The 18,440-nt window shown below is 32.9% G+C and overlaps 1 protein-coding gene across 1 annotated transcript in view; it reads left to right on the forward strand.

The window, feature by feature from the left end:
- Window positions 1-18,440, forward strand: part of LOC125057864 — a 75,532-nt gene that overhangs the window by 29,521 nt on the left and 27,571 nt on the right. The window contains exon 2 of the mRNA XM_047661787.1: window positions 14,121-14,483. Coding sequence (XP_047517743.1) covers window positions 14,121-14,483 — 363 coding nt within the window. The remainder of the gene's footprint in view (window positions 1-14,120; window positions 14,484-18,440) is intronic.

An 18,440-nucleotide genomic window follows, 5' to 3' on the forward strand; every position in this document is an offset into this window, starting at 1 on the left:
GCGCCCTGCCGCTTGCTAATCTGCCACTTGGAGCTCGCTTTTGTATCGTTTTCAGCGATATCTGGGCCATCCGAAAACCCGACAGCCCATTGGTATACCTAGATATGCCTTCTTGACACTTTGGTCCTTTCTCTGTCTCGCAGAGATGGCCAGTCCAGCAGAGTCTCTTGGCTTTGGGTGCCCCATGATGTTGGGATGGGGTAACCATCTCCTCATTTCTCTTCTGACTCTCCAACCGCCGACTTCCTTTTTGATATATAAGGATGGATAATATGTCCATGCATATGTCAAATTATAATTAAAAGTAATTATTTTTTTAATACATATGTCATGTCCTATGTTAGTATCTCAAAACTTATCATCTAGGAACTCCGTCGCATTATACAATTACCGTGTTATATGATATCCCTTGTATATAAACTAATAAGGGAGCGTTCAAGTATTACGTAATGAATTTTGGGGGGGGGGTCCTTTTGTAAAATGTTGCGGGGCGGGGATTGAATTACGCGTTATTGTTAATATAATTTTCGACTTTCCAGTACTTTACACCACATATTGGTAACTTTTAGGTATAAATAGTCACTAGGTGGTCACGAAACGTTTTACTATACTTGGGTATAGAAAAACGTTACGGCGCGTTACATGGGGGGGGGGGGGGTCAATAATCTCCAAAAATTGCGTGACGTAATACTTGAACGCTCCCTAAATACTAAACTCAACTATATAAAATACGTTTTCGTTGCAATATACAGATATATTTTATAACTGATAAATACAATGGTAGGATTTTAATTACTTTTTTACAGTTTCCGACATATTTACTAAAATACACCGGACAACCCTTACCCGTCGTAACTTAAACTAGGGCAGGCGAGCTACATTGAAATTTACATAAAATTTTACAATCAGCCACTAAAGGAACTATTCTACAAATAAGTATAATACTTCAGAAAATACTAAGATTAAAATAATAGTGTTTCTTATTTAAAATGTATTATAATGAGAGTTTATTGCCAGTTTTCTCGTCGGTTCTACGCCCTTGGCATTTAATATGTATTTCTTTATTGACGTTCATAAGTGTACATTGTGTTACCTCGTAAATGATTTTTGACTCCACCAACACGTGAATATCGAGGCTATTCAACTAGATAGATAGATATCTAGATAGATACTAGATTTTATTAAAGATTGTATATTTTACATTATATTCACGAACAAAAGCTTGAAGACTATTGACCAAGAATGTTATATGCGCACATAGAGAGAAAGTCCATTTGTGCACAGTCGGCGGGATCGAAGCTACAACCTGAGGTATAAGAGTCGCACGCTAAAGCCCTGTTCTATTTAATACACACATAATTCTCCCAATAATATTCCTATTTAGACTTTCTTACTATATGCGCATATAACATTGGCTCGAACGGTGAAGGAAAACATCGTGAGAAAGTCGACCGCGTATGTCAGGCACTGGAGGCTGATCACCTACTTGCCTATTCGATTTAAAAATGATCATGAAACAGATTCAGAAATCTGAGGCCCAGACCAAAAGAGGTTGTAGCTCCACTGATTTAATTATATTTAATACTAGCGGACCCGACAGACGTTGTCCTGTCTTAACTATGAATATTGATTTCAAATTGGTATAATGAATTAAAAAATATTTCAGAAACAAAGTGTTTATTATTCTAATGCTTTATGTTATACAACATTCTTTGTTTGTTTTTCTGGCTCGCATATTATTATATTATCAATATAATAACTCCGATCGAAGCATTTATTTTGAACGATATTCATTTTTCTTACATCCTCTGACGATATTTGCAGCACGCATTCTGTCAATGTTGTGTTATGTCAAACGCCATAAGGTTATACCAAAAAGTTCGAATTGTATGGTGGTTAAGTATTCTTGAATTTTCTAATTTTCCGCGCAATTTTTTTCTTTTTTTCTCTTATAAGAACCTTCTCCTGACAATTACAAATACAACAAAAAAAAAATCAGACAAATCGGTCGAGCCGTTTTCATGTGATGTCGTGACAACGGAAAACGGGTTTCATTTTTATATATATAGATTCCTATATATACATAGGCGAGTGGGGCCTTCAAAAGCTTTGCTAAACAAAGACCACACACGTGTAACAAACCTCCTCCTTCAGGCTTTGAAGGTTAAAGTCTATTTACTATATCAAGCAAAAACTAAAGTAACTCTCGAGATGTGCACTCTTAAGACGACAAAGCATTATCTTAAGATCTGTTTAACCTATATTTCAAGTGCATTAGCCTTACCGCAGTTATTAATAAGGGACTTTTTGCATGTGACAGTAACGATCGCTTCACTGTCATTTATCGTATGCCAGCACTCATTATTTAAATTTTATCTCGGAGTTTTACGTTCGCAAATTTTCTCTTACCCGTGATTCTTTTTGTCTATCGAAATTATGTAAATGTGAATTTTAAAACACTTCCTGTGTCACGTAAAGGGATTTACGGTTATTATACTTTAGTATGTTTTTGGTGGTAATAAGGTATTTGCCTTTTATGGCCGTTCTGCAGTTTGCCCCCGTTGTTTATTATGGAACATATATAATAGTATAATTGCTTGGTATTTTGCGATTCCGTGGATATGTAGTAAGTGTATAAAGTATAATTAATTGTATATATGTAATAAGTTGGAATGTTTATTTGTTTTTTAGTAGGGTTGTAAGGATGGCAACTCGTCCACTAAGAAATAGTCCACAGGCTGAGGTATTTGCCTTTTATGGCCGTTCTGCAGTTTGTCCCAGTTGTTTATTATGGTACATATATAATAATATAATTGCTTGTTAAGTTGCGATTCCGTGGATATATGTTGTTTGAAAGGTTGATAAAAATTTCGGGTATAAACTATTATTTCGGAGTCGTACAGTTCTTTATTATACTTTGACCATGACATTGTTCTGGTGAAAGTATAAAAATATATGCAACTGAATGCATAAAATATATTTATTAGTTATGTTTTTATGTAAACATCTTAGAAACAATACAATATATCACTAAATTAAGATTACACTTCAACAAAATCTAAAATGTTATTTGCTTATGTGTATTTAAAAATACTCTGTATTTAGACTACCTATATGTATTGATTGAGTAATTTAATAGTGATTGCTGTCCTCACAGTATTAGAATATACGAAATATTAAAATATTGCAATAATTTCTACCATTTTGTTGCATATATCTTTAATCTTAATTATTTAAAGATGTCATGTGGAACATGGTGTAATGGTTGCAGCTCCTTACAAACATTGTGTAAAACAAAAAACTTGGCAATTAAAAAGAGTGGCGGAGAGTTTAATGCCAGTTCTTATCGTCCTCTCTACGCCCTTGATTAGAACTGTCAGTAAATGTAAAATTAGAAGCATTTAATATACAGTATTTCTTTATTGACGTTCATAAGTGTACATTGTGCTACCTAAATTATTTAATGATTTTGAATTTGAATTTGTTGTCTAACTTAATCTGCTTTATGTTATTACTGTAACCTAAATCTATATAAATGTTATTTTGGTTTGTGTACGCTTCAAAAACTCAAAAAGCACTGCACCGATCGAGCCGAAATTTTAGCATGATATATAATCCGTATAAAGGATTGTTTTTATCTTTTTTTTGTTTTATTTTATTTTTTCATTACTTTTTTCCACAAGTATTGCAAAATGAAACTTATATGAAATGTTTTCTTTGTTTTGTGCCAGCCAGCGTGGCACAGCTAGTAGGCTTTATATCTAGGTAATGTCATAGAAATACTTCTACATACTTCATACATACAATGAAGAAGGTTCTCGTGACCTTTGATATCATTGCTCAAAAATGGATGCCCCAACTCAAATGCACACCGATAAAGGCGTACCGTTTGAACTATCCCCACAAACAGATAGTTTTCGGTTCAATAAATTTGCGTGAACAAGTTTTGAAACTCGATACTGATATTTAGTGATTTGAACAACATCTGGTCTTTGAGTTGTTATTCAATGCTTTGGAACAGCTTGGGGCATTTAATATCTTAGCGGATAACTATAGACAAATTAAATTTGAATTGCGTAATTAATTTAATTAATTTTGTTTAATGTATAATGTATATACTATATATATAATTTATTACGCTATTTGTATTTTGAAAGTTTCGTAATCTTTCCCGTCTTTTTTTTTTAAATTACACATACACATGTTTTGAGGCAATTATATTTTTTTTTTCTATAGAACAGGGGGCAAACGGGCAGGAGGCCCACCTGATATTAAGTGTTACCGCCGCCCATGGACACTCAATGCCAGAGCTCACGAGTGCGTTGCCGGCCTTAAAATTGGTATTTGTTGGTTCAATTGGTTCGGAAATACTTCACTGGCAGCTGGTTCCACATAGTACACGCACGGCAAAAACTGTCTTAAAAAACGCTCACTTGTATAACGACGGACGTCGAGGTGTTACACGTGGAATTTCGTATTCTGCCAATAACAATAGCCAATGTCTCTAGAATCTAATGGATCTACTTTAAGTTGTTACTTTTTTCCCTGGAATCGAATTAATCTGAGATGCTAGCTTTATATTCATTTAACCGTGACTTTATTTTTATTATATAAAGCTGCGGGATTTTTTTTAGGTCTTAGTTTATATACTAATCATGAACGATGGTCAAATGACAAGAGATATACCGGGTTCAGTTATACAAGTAATTCTTAGGAAGTATCTTTATATTGACATCGCTAAGAATTGAATAAGAAATAAAAATAAATACAGGTTTACAATATGACTCATGCTCTTCATTATCACTTAAGCTAATGGGCCTTCTGTGATAGCTGACGTCGCGTATGCAACTCTCAAACATCTCTGACCTAGATTCACCTGACATATTTTCCAGGAAAAACTTTTATGTAATGCTAAATTCAATTACGTAGATATTTAATTACACAAGTAAATACTATTACTTTTAAAGACACTAGACAAACATTATAATAACATTTGCGTTTAAAGGTATGTAACCAGCCGACCAACTCCTACTATAAGTAGGTAAAATTAATTTTACATTCTACAAACAACGTCCGCCGTTCCACCACTGAGCGTTTTTCAAGGCAGTTTTTACCACCACTATGTGAAACCAGTTGTCTACTGAACTATTTCCGAACCAATTCCACCAACAAATACCAATTTTAAAAGGCCGGCATCGCACTCTTGAGCCTTCTGGCATTGAGTGTCCATGGGCGGTATCACTTAACATCAGGTGAGCCTGCACGTTTGCTCCCTGTTTTAAAAAAAAATCGTTAAAGTGCTTTGCGAAATACTAAGTGATTTAATTTGGTGACTGATTTTAATATAGAACTTATTTGGCTCTGGTAAAAAGCGACCCCAGGAGTCTTCGCGGTAGGGCGGAATGAATCCGAGGTGTATTATAGTGGATATTGCTCACCCGGCTCTGTGAGTAGCAGAGAGGGTGCCTTGTGTGAGTTAAGTCCCACTCGTCTGCGAAAATAGCATTTTCTTCTCGGTTCTTATAATACACACTCACACTAAATTAGCAAAACAATATAGATCGAAGTATGACCTTTTAACAATATAAATCCTGATATAGTCAAATATTAGTACTTAGTAAAATTATGATGCTTTACAATTAAAGCGCGCTTTTATAATTTGATGATATAGTATAAAAAATAGCATCGGCGATACATGCTTGTTTTTTGGCTTTAGTTTATGACGACAGAGGTCTGTTTCGTGATAATGTTCTAATTGGCAAGTAGATGAGCCTTCTGTGCGTGACACCCTCGACTTTTTGGGTCTAAAGCATTCACGATGTTTTCCTTCAGCGTACGACGCGAGCGCTAAATCAATGGACTTTTTTGTCTTTGAGCCAAACAATGAAAAAAATGTCATTGGTGCATCCCGGATTCCAACCAATGATATGGATGATAGTCGCATATTATGCCGGCAAACTGTTTAAATAATTTGGTACATGCGAGAATTTCATCAGGTAAGGAAAATCTGACTAGCGATAATGTATGAGTTAATTTATAAATTCACCTCACCCAGCCTTTATCAAACGCCTCGTGACTTTGTCAACAGAATTTAAATGTTTTTTTATCGATAAGCTGATTTCAGCTTTGGATTAAACTATGAAATTTAATTAACATCGTAATGACGTACGATGCTACTTTGATTATTTTAAATTGATCGCGATGTCAAGTCAAGTGTCATAAACGTTTGAAACAATTTTGAGTAAAGGACAATAGATAACTGAGATAAATAATAGGAGAACATTTATTCTTCATCAGCTTTGAGAAGATAGGTCATACATTATACTAACTTTGAACCTGATGTGGCGAGTTTCAGCTAGGCATTTCATGGAAAACGCGGTTACATCCAATTAGCCGGATTAGGGAATAAGTATCGCAAATATCGAAATGCTGCCAGCATTAAAAGTACTCGTATTCGTTATTTACTTGAAAGTTATGGTTAAAATTCCATTGTAAGTGAATAATATTTATTATGTACTCACAGAAAAGTAACTTCAAAAGGGAACACAAATGAATAAATACAGAGTGGAATAGATTTTCATATATATATATGTATGTGCACTCCATTTATTACTTAACAGATTTCCATAATAAACCCCCAGGCTTTTAAACACCGCAGTAAGTAGTATAAAATTGAATTTCTTTTTTCCGTTTAAAGGCGAATTCTTTTAAGCGTTGCTCGCGCTTTTCAACTTTCCCGAGGCGTAATGGAGTGACCAAACAACCTAATTTGAGCTGACCCATTTCATGCTATCCACTGTGTAAACGGAAATTCTATTAGAATCGATTCTATAGTATGTTTTAACGATCACATTAGGGCTATTAGAAACTATCATTGTTATTTAGCATGTCGTCTAAGCGTCTACGAGAAATGGAAACGCTTTTCTCTTTATAGTTTTCCAAAAACTACAGTCAAAATCTGTTAAAACGACATCGAAGGCACTACTCATATTTGGTCGTAAAAACCGATAGTCGTAACAGCCGATGACGTTGAAGTACCTAATACAATATAATTCAGCCTAGAACTTTGATTTTGGTCAATATAACCGGTATGTTGTTCTAAAGTAGTTCTAAACGATGTTATCGTAAACGGTTTTGACTGTATATGTTTTCTGTTATGTTTCTGGGAACACGGCTTAATTGTTGTATTAGTACAACATCGTAGGTTCGATGTTTTTGTTTGAAGGCGTTCCTATTGTTATTAAATTTAACTAAGCAAACTAACGCATTTCATCCACACTTCATGGGAGAATATAAAAGTGGTTTACAAAATATAAAACAAAGTATTTAGTTTACTAGAGTAGAACTGGCGATCATATTGCAAATAATTTCTCTTCTAGACATGCCATATAATAAATATGTATAAATATAAGTAGTGCAATAATATAGTGCGAAACTTGTAATATAAAACAAGATCGAAAGACATAATTTGTCTTGATATAGTACCCTAAACCTAGAAGCCATCTAAAAAAAATGAGTGGCGATACAACCTTTTTAGCTCTGGGCCTCAGATATATGCATCAGTTTCATGATCATCGCCGTCGTTTCCTCACGATTTTTTCCTTCACCGTTTGAGCGAATGTTAAATGTTTAAAAATAATCTTATCATTATTTCTGGAAATTAATATAATCGATTGCTTCAAATCGGCCAGGCAAAAATATGTTTTACCTATTAACTTCTATTACAAAAAATATCAACAAATGATCTTTACCCATGAAGAATATTTTATCAAGTTAAATAAACATTCTCGCGCCGAAGCCCTAACGAAATTAAAAATAAATAACATTGAAGGGTGTAAGGGTGAACGGAATTGAATTAAAAAATAATATTCTAGACTAGATCTCAGTTATTGAACGTTAATTTAATAGCTTAAGGCTTAAATACTATCTTTAATTTGTTCGGAAATTGTTAAATTTTTTATTGAAATCGGTTTTCAAGCGAGACAGCAGACAGAAAGATTTACTTTCATTTTTCAAAAATGATGTTAGTTTTTATGAATAAATATTAATCCAAGAAATGAGCGTAGCAATTCTTAAAAGACCGGCAACACAATCGCGAGCCCTCTAACATTAAGAGTGTCCATGGCGATATCACTAACATCATGTGAGCCTCCCGTTTGCCCCCTGTTCTATGTATTAAAAAAAGTAATATCGTTCATATTTGTTCCCTGAGTATCTAGGTTCAATTCACAGTAGGTTACATACCTACTTTAATAATTAAAAAAAACATGTGTACCTACTTAAAAACACGAGATAGAAGTTATACTTCTTTGGCGTAACAAGATAAAAATCTTTTCAAAAATTTTGTCTTTCGATTTTTCTACGTTTGTAGAAAAAACGACACTTACAGTAGAAACAATTGACTCTCATAATTATTCCCTAACGCGTCAAAAGAAGTATAACTTCATTGAAATTTCGTAAAGTTCTGTTTCATAATCCTTAAATCCTAAGATTAACCTAAGTTAATCTATACAGTTTAATTGTCAACAAAAGTTTAATTGTTACAATTAAATTGTCTTATAAAACTCTGTGTCGCTTTATTATGTATTATTATTTACACATATCGTAAATAATAATACATAATAAAGCTTTTCAAATTAACTTTTAAATCACCCTTACAAAACGATGTATGCTCCATAGGGGTAAACGCATTTCTTATCTGTAATTACTAGACTTGCCACATCACCTGCAAAACTGTAAACTTGGATAAACACGCGTACATCGCTAAGCACTAACGACCCAGATAACAGCCATGTCATGCGAAGAGAGCAATGTAGCGCTTGTATATTATGGTAACAATTTGTAGGCAATATACGTAGCTGACACAGGTAGGAAATATATTCCTTGCTAGATATGGTTGAAAGTTATGACACCGTAAATTGTAACGATTTTGTATGGCATGGGCGGAATGAAGGCTTTCGTTAGATCAATCTGGTTTATTTTGCATGGTTAGATTTAATACACTTGTATTTGGTTTTTATACATTGTTTGTAATTTGTGTCTAAATAGTTTTAATTATTATTTGACTATTAATTTTCAAGAGCGTTGGCGTTGCGTAGATTTTTGGAGTTTACTCCTTAAGAAACGATTTGAGTTATAAGGCCCGGTACAGAAATTTTATGAGGAGTAAAATCAAGTGTAACACGAAAAGTTGAGGCGTTATGTGTAACACGAAAAGTTGAGGCGTTACGTAGAAAGACATTGTCAGTGTTGACAGGTGTAAAAAATAAAAGAAGATTGTCTAGTTTTGTCAATAGTAATGGTCAGTGAAATTAAAACTAAAAAGATTGTTCATTCTTATTCTTCTCTTACTATAAAGGTAACTTTGGTCACAGAAAGAAAATCCTATTTGGGCATAGATGATGTAGGTACGTTGTATTACTACTACAAACATTTATATTATAAAAACATATATTCTTACCACCTTTAGTATGAAAATATGCTCGACAGCCACAGAACATTATCGCCATTTTATCGTTCGTAAGGAGTAAACTCCAATCGTGCGTCGTAGCTAACACACACACACTTTTTTTATTACACTTTTCTCTTTTGATTAATTAGTACATCGTTAGTTTCTGTTAAATATATATAATAAGCTTAGTTAAATGACAAAATAACCTTAAACTCAGAAGACAATAAACTGAAATACCTACTCCTAACATTTGAAAAAGCGTTTAAAACTTTGCATATGTCATACAGTCCAGAAAATGTCACACATTTCTGAAATGTCTGCAAACGTGATATTTCAACACTGTCTAGACAATTTAGAATAACATTTCAGTTCTAACAAGTCGACAATTGTGAACCGCTAAGCACCTGACACTATGATGCTCGAAAGTTAAGACGCTGACACAATCGTAACAGTAGGGAAATTGGAATGGGACGGACATGCCGGACATGTCCACGTTAATAGGGCCCCAGACGAGACCTTTGGGACTGAGTTCGATAATTGGCACAGGACGTTTTGTGAGTAAATTCAAGAGTTTGGTATAGCCTAAAATTTAAGGCTCATTGGAGTTTCGTATATTTTCGTAATCAATGTAATTTAATATTAATTTGAATTTTTCGCTAAGACACCCCGTTGCCCTACTATTATCACTTAAGTTTTATAAAATGGAATTATCTAAGACTTTTGGTTTCTCAACCATTTTTATGTTGCGACCCGCGAAAAAGCCAAAATGTTAAGAAACCACCACATGTGTTGCGACCCCGTCACTGTAATATTATAATATTATGTATATTGTACATAGCGCGCTATTTTTAACAAATCTTGTGTATAGTTTGTATTTATTATTTTTCAACAGTCAGCGACCTCCTTTTAAAACAAACTCAACTCCCCAAGGGTCGCGACCTAAGAGAAACGATGATCTAAGTTATACTTAAACGTGAATAATTATATCTATACATAACTAATTATTTATTTAAAGCACAAGTGCAAACAGTGAAAAAAATTTGATGTCGCATTTATTAACGACTGGTATAAGGAACTAGGGACTGAAGTAGTGAATTCAAAGTCCGGATGTGTACAATGTACATATCTGGTACGGCGCGTGCGGGGAAGCCCTAACAGCATGCTGGAGGTAATAGTTGCCCATACATGGGTCATTGCAATGGACTGACTGTACCCTTTTTAATATTGATTATACTTTAACCTACTAATATAATATTTAGGCCAATATTGTAACTTAGTCAATACCATATGGACGAATATTTTCCGATTGAATAAATAAACTATCATTATTATTAATGAAGTTATGTTTGCAACTTATACTCGTATATCAACCAAAATATGACAAATTAAGTGAAATTACTTAACTAAATATGACTATTTCATCGGCCCGATATGAGGTGCGCGATAATCTATATTATGGAATTATTACTAATTGAGAATTTGTCCGGTCTGATGTGAGGTATCCGATCAAAGCTATTGGTATCTGTTGTCCATTTCTTTATATAACGGTGTTGCGTCAGAGGGGTACATGATATTATTTAAAAAATAAATTTGTTATGATATAATTTAAAGCTGAGCTGAGCCCTACACGGGACCCTTATAAAAATCCTGCCCTGTTGAAAGCTGCATGCATTCGTGTCTGCTGACCTCAACCTCACAAATGTGACATTCACCTTGTTAGTAAGGATTTTGTGTTGCAAGTGCTCTTAGTGGGAGATTGTGGTTTCTGTTTGCAATATTATATTATGACTGTTGTAATTTTATTGTATGAAATATATGATTTATTCTTCAAGCCCAAATGGACATATTAGGCAAGATACAGCTGTTATATATACTTATTTAACTCGCCTCATGTTTTTAGGTAATAAATTTAAGAAAAGTGGGTTATTATTTATTAACACATTAAAATCGTACGTCCAGCGATTTATAATAGAAAATTATTTATAAAAGTTATGTTATTGGACGTTCATAACACATATTTCTAAATATAGTATAATTGTGTTCGTTGGAAATCATAGTTTCATTATGTAAATGTAACAATTATGTATGTTTTCGCGTATTATCACTTGCGTGGTCACGAGTTAATTTAATTAATGACATATCATTATCCAAATAACGATTGTTGTTTGTGATGTATGACGTAATAGTTGAAGTTGTTGATTGCATCTGGCTCACAGAATTTCCGATATAACCAAATTTATTATTGTTTCTTTTACAATTTAGTTCTCAAAAGAGACTGCGGCTTTATGTACAACAATTATGGCGTATGTATAATAATTAATATTACTTATTAATATAACTAATATTATGTTGGCTTAATTTTCAACGATAGCCTGAGCCCCCTGCCCTGCCCCAGTTCAATATTAAAAAAAACAATTTGTTATTGTAATAGCAAAATATACATCAAAGATTTTTAAAACAAATAACTAATTATTATAACAGAAGGAACACAAAAAAGAATAATAAAAAAATAACTAACCTTAAAATATAATACCTTAACTATATTATTAAAAGGAGTCCCTTTCTAAAAGGTAAAGTTCTGAAGATACTGGCAGCGTTCCCAAAAAAAAATTGAATTACTTTGTATTTTTAAAAAAATCATATTTTTAGTCATTAGCAGGACAACAATACAGACTTAAAAAACAAAATAAATAGGCCTTCAGAAAATCCTATATGTATCTATATAAGAATCAGGATGCCCCTTTATTAAAGGTTCGGATATACTTCGATGGACAGGTTCACATAGTGGTGGCGTTGCAAAATATGCTTTACGACCGCTGTTTGTAGATCTACGGAGTTTGAAATGATATGACTATGTATAGTCCACTGTAAACGTAAAATTCGCAAGTAAAACTGCCTGAATCAATACTTAAAAGTTTTTAAGTGTGCCCGACGTGATACCGAAATCTACACCCAGACAATTTAATTTTGTTAATTTGAATCCCTTGTCACCAGAATATGATACGGCAAAGTTATTATTACAATCAAAAGGAGTTGTATTGTTTGATTAACAGACATTTTGAAGGACGGATTTGGTGTGAAACCATATTGAATTGTTTTTCTATTGCATTACTATAAACTATAAAATTCATTTGTTTATTTATAACATATAATAGCACCAAATTTATTTGCGACCAAAAAGTTCTGTCGGTATATGTAAAGGTAAATTTATTAAGTATATACACATATGTGTATATTGGTTATATGAAATAGTTTTTTCACCTAGGATCATGTAATTCAGAATTTGACAATTTATTTAGATTTTTTCGCGTTTTGTTTTTTGATTAGTAATATACAAAATTCTATACCTATATATTATATTTGAAATCACATATCTACCACATTTTTTATACCGTAATATGTTGTAGAGCTTACTCTTTAATTAAACTTATGAGAAAATTAGAGTTAAATTATTCATCAGCGTTGTTGCGTCTAAATAATTTTCCAGTTTTGCAACAAAAATTGTAAGTAGGTTAAGAGGTTTTTTTTGAGACAAATACTTACTTTAGCATCTCGTGGCTAATTTTCATTTAATTAGGTACCTACTTACGCTGTTTCCAGTTTTAGTTTTAAACTTTTGGAGTTTCTTAATGAACTAAAAATAAATATATTTAATGATATTATATTAATAAATATAATACGTTTCGACAATGTATCAATATGCGTACGCTGCGAAAACAAAAAAGTCCTTGATATATGACATAAGTGTTTAATAATAGAATAATCCACCCGTTCGATTAAGGGTGCCAAACCAAGCAAAGCTTTTTCAAAAGCTTAATTGAGGATAATTTATTATCCTTGAAAAGTTAGTTTATTTAATCAATATTCATGGATGGAAACCAATTATCGTAAAGTAAATTTGTTTCTAGTTAAAACAAGAAAAAGCTGCTATTACTAATTTACTATTTGATGTGCGAAATGTGATTCAGAAATAAAACTGTTTTTAATAATAATACCTAGATACATATCCCGCAACTAAACAGATAAATTAAAATATAACGATTTTTAGTAAGTATAAAGAGGATTTCTATGACGATAAGGAATAAACTTTAAAATAACTGCTCCTATTACACCACTACAATGCTAAATTATCCCTAAGCAAGTTGGTGATTCTGTGACCGTCGACTTTTTGGGTCTAAGGCAGGTCGTTTTCCTCACCATGTTATTATTTACAATGCGAAAAGAAAAAAATGTCTTTAGTGCACTTCCTGGTTTGAATCTTCGAACTCAGGGACTTGAGTCGTACGCTCAAGCCACTAGGTTTACTAAGTAACGTAGGCCGCGCGAAGTTTTTAATAATAATAATAATATGATTGGACAATTCACACCAATTGACCTAGTCCCATGCTAAGCTGGTGAAGCTTGTGTTATGGGTACTAGGCAACGGATATACATACATATTATAGATAGATAGACATATAAATACATATTTAAACACCCAAGACCTGAGCACAACACCAAATGCTCATCACATCGATGTTTGTCTCAGCCGTGGATCGAACCCGGGACCCATGGATTCGCAGTCAGGGGTACTAACCACTAGACCAATGAGCCGTCAAGTTGGGATATGTCACTGAATATTAAACTATGAGATCTACTCAGATTAATTGTTGAATAATTCTTGTTACAGGACTGCACGCAGTGAAAATAGTGAAAGTAGTTGTGCCGGAAATAATTCAGTATGGTGTTGAGGACGCGGTGTTACTGGACTGTGACTACACATATGGTAACGACACAGCTGGTCTCATGGTGAAGTGGTTCTTCAAGAACAAAGCGAGGCCCGTATACCAATGGATTGCCTCGCAAAAGCCACAAGATATGGGCATATTACGAGGCCGTGTGGACCTAACATATAAAGCCTCTAATGACCCATTAAAAATGCACAGAGCACTACGAATAGTGAAGCCAAACACAGATATTTCGGGAGATTATACCTGCGTAGTCTCCACTTTTATGGAGGAAGATTCGAAAACAAAACAAATGATTGTCTTTGGTGAGTTTTTATTGATCATAACAGTTTATTGTTAGTCTAGTGATATATGTAAGACTATTTGACCTTTGACGTTATTACGCTAGGCTGTAAATCGTAAGGTTAATAGAATAATCTAGAAAAATACTTTTAGGTTATAGGTTGCCTCTGTCATAAACTACACGATCCAGGAATTAGTTATCTAAAAAGTTTCTAACAAAAAATATCGCTGTTTTACGCTTTAAGCTATTGTATATAGACTTTATATATAAACGTGGGACAAAATATGTTCGAACTAGAGGCAATTTTAACCCTTGGCCGATGAAGACAGATAGGTTTCTATACAACCGTTCATAATTTACCCCTTTGAGATTAGATTATTGCAAAATTCATCTTTACTATCAACATTGTTTTACCCTTAAGATAAAAAATCTTATTTTTACGCAGTTTGTTTTTATACAAATGTTGTTCTGCTACCATTGCGCAAGACTACATTTACTGAAACTATCTACTAATGCAAGATGATTATTTCGACGAGACTCGAACTGAGGAGTCTTGTGTAATCAAATAATCGTAACTAAGTTACAAAGCTGCAGAATTCTAGTCTTATGTACTGATTCGGAATCACCATGGATTCAAAACTTCAGTGGTCCCCTCATATTAACGGATTAGCGAAGAGACTTAGTTCTGCAGCCTACGCGGTTAAAAAAATTCGCTCACTAACTGATGTCGATACAGCTAGACTTGTTTATTTTAGTTACTTTCATAGCTTAATAACTTATGGCTTATTATTATGGGGTCATGCTGCTGATATCGAAACTATTTTCATCCTGCAGAAGAGGGCTATTCGTGCAATCTATAATTTAAAATGTAGGGAATCTCTTAGAGATAAATTTAAGGAAATTAATATACTTACCTTTCCCTTGCAATATATTTATGAAAATATTATGTATGTATACAAAAATAGTGATTAGTTTACTAGAATAGAACATACGCACAATGTTAATACACGGAACAAACGCAGGCTGCAATTTCCCCGTACTAGACTATCTAAAGTTAGTAATTCTTTTATGGGAAAAGGGATACTCTTCTTTAATAAAATCCCAGAGGCTCTTTTATCTCTGCCTTTCAATACATTTAATAAATGTATTAAAGAAAAGCTGTGCAAAAAGGCTTACTATAAAGTCAACGATTATCTAATTGATAAAAGGGCCTGGGACTAGTGCTAGACAGGCTACTTCTAATTAATTTGCGATATTTCTTTTAAAATAAGTGTTGTTTGATGATTTGATATTTTAAAAGAGTACCGAGAGTTTTTTACGCCGGCTTTTTCTCTCGGCCTACACTCTCTGTCTTCTTTGCCGATGAGTAGGAATGCCTACAAATTCAAATTTAATGACGTGGAATAAGTGATACATGTATCTTATGTTCCTTAATAAACATATTTTATTTTATTTTTTTATTTTTTTAGGATTGATTTGTTGGATAGTCAATTTTAGCCACGATTTTATATGCTATAAAATTACACTATAACCAAAGAATCTCTGGTGTCTCCGCACAGATGTATAACAATACATAATATACATGTAGATCTCTCTCAGTCTGAAAACATCCTTCTCAACAGGATTAAGATTTTGATTAAATCCAGTCTTGATATTATCTTGATTTAAAGATTTCAAAGTTTCAAGTAATTCTCTAATCAAGCTGACTAAAGCTAATCCTTATTCTGCTAAGCTTTCGTTCAACTAGATTTCGTTTATGAGATTAAATTATATATAATTAAACACAAAATAACCTTGTAAATTTAAAAATCATTTCAAGGAAAATAATATTGTTAATTGTATATTTGTGTTTTAAATAAACACGTATATATAATAAACATAAAATTTTAAATTAATATAAAAATATAAATAAAAACTGTCATACCATCGCTAATAAGAGATTTCTTTCGTATAATTCTTTCTCTCCTAAAAATAGAAAATTGAGGACTAGACTTTTATATGAATGGAACATCTCAAAGTGCTATCAGCTCTGAAGCTTAGCTGATATAAACAGAATAATATATCTCAATCCCTATTCGTCAACTTGTTTAATACAAGACACGTATTTTACACTAAAATTTTTGACATACACGTTATACTCGTAGTAAATCGTATAAATGTTTCCACGAAATTTGTTCCGAGTCACATATTACTTATTCTAATGAATTCTACAAAAACAGAGATTACTATTAATTATACGAAAAAAAAAATATTGGTTGTTTGTAAAGTAGGTTTACGATCGAGATGTTTTATATAAGTTTTTGGGAAGTAAGGAATTAATGAAGATAACAATTTTTTCAAATTTTAAATTACATCTATCGTTTTATTCACACTTTTGATGATAAATTTCGGGTGTAAAATGACAAGTTTACTTATTCGACTATGATATACATTTTTCTTCATACATTCACGGAATGACTGGCAGCGCTCGAGATGAGACGGGAGATGGGTCCGTCTCTCTCTCGTTATACCTGCGATCGCGCTCGTGAGGTTTTGGTGTGACACAAGTTTCTGAACATGTCACCCGACTAAAACGATTTTAAAGACGTTATCACGTCAATAAACAATATAGACGCCGAAAAATACATTTTAGGATCTAAAGTCTGTGTACACGGTTTATTATCTATGGTATTTTAACCTACGTCCCTCTAGTCTCGTAGAAGTCAAAGCTAATGTAATAAAAGAAACGCTTTTCAACGTTCAGTTTAAAAAATAACGATGGTTATAAAGATAGCCAGAATATGTCAAGTTAAAGTTAAGGAAAGCTTACTAAAGTTTTAAACCATGCAAACTCGTGTGTTGGAAACTTAATTCATTTAACTAATGGAGCGGAGCGCGGATCTCATGTGCAACCACAGTGTAATCTACATTTAGTAAAAATTATGGCAAGCTTAATTACGAGTTTGCGGTTCAGTTTGTATCCAGACTATTATCTTCCTATTGAAAATTATGAGCAACTGATGCAGACCTATGATATGACCATAACTAAATATTAACTTGACGAAAGAACCCTCAAATAGATTAAAAGCGAAAATAATTCATAGCAATTGTGGTTAGTATGGAATCCGTCAGAACACTTTTACTTATTCAAGGCTTAAAATGTTTCTCAGTCAACAATCGTGATATATTAGTGCTTGAATGAGAGCTTTAGGTAATCTATTTTTTTTATAATATTCACTCCATGTGTCTAATATTGATATGTCATATATTTGATTTTTTATCCGTCCTTAAAAAACCGAAGGACCAAATCATCAATTTAATTAATGTTGTAACAATTTGGCTCTTGAATAAAAATTCTTTATGTTAGAGTGTTTTTGAATTAAGAATACATTTAAACGTATTATTAATTCTGTACTGTTTGTTGTTCTACCTGTGGTAAGGTTTCGAGGATTAATATGCATGAGCAAAGTTAAATGTATGGTAAAAATATTAACCCAAAATAGGACTAGAGTGTTGAGACTTGCATTTCGTACGAATTATACTTTTAAATGGATTTGAACTGTTGACGTAGGTTAAATAGTTTTCGATAGAAGTCCAACAGAAAAAACAAACAACTTTCACATGGTGAATTATTTTAAGGACTTTTTAATTATCTTGCTATTCGACGATACAAAGCGATATGTACACAAAGTATAGGAAACTAGTGCTGTATGGCGTCTGATTCTGTGTGTATTTTGAGATTGGGCGACCGTTTACGTAGTGATGATGCATCATGTCGCGTGTCAACGCGTCTGTAGTTAATAGATATTTTTTCTAAATTTATGAATTCTAGAAAATATTATGTTACACAATTTCATAGTAATTACAATCAGGTAATAAAAAACAATAGCAAGAAACAATAATTTAGAGAACTTTAATCTAAATAGAAACTTAATGTATTTAAAACATTAGCGCGAGGAAAAATATAGTTTTTATCACTAACCGCATACTTTTTTAAACG

This window comes from Pieris napi, chromosome 17 (assembly GCF_905475465.1).
Source record: "Pieris napi chromosome 17, ilPieNapi1.2, whole genome shotgun sequence".
Lineage (NCBI taxonomy): Eukaryota > Metazoa > Arthropoda > Insecta > Lepidoptera > Pieridae > Pieris > Pieris napi.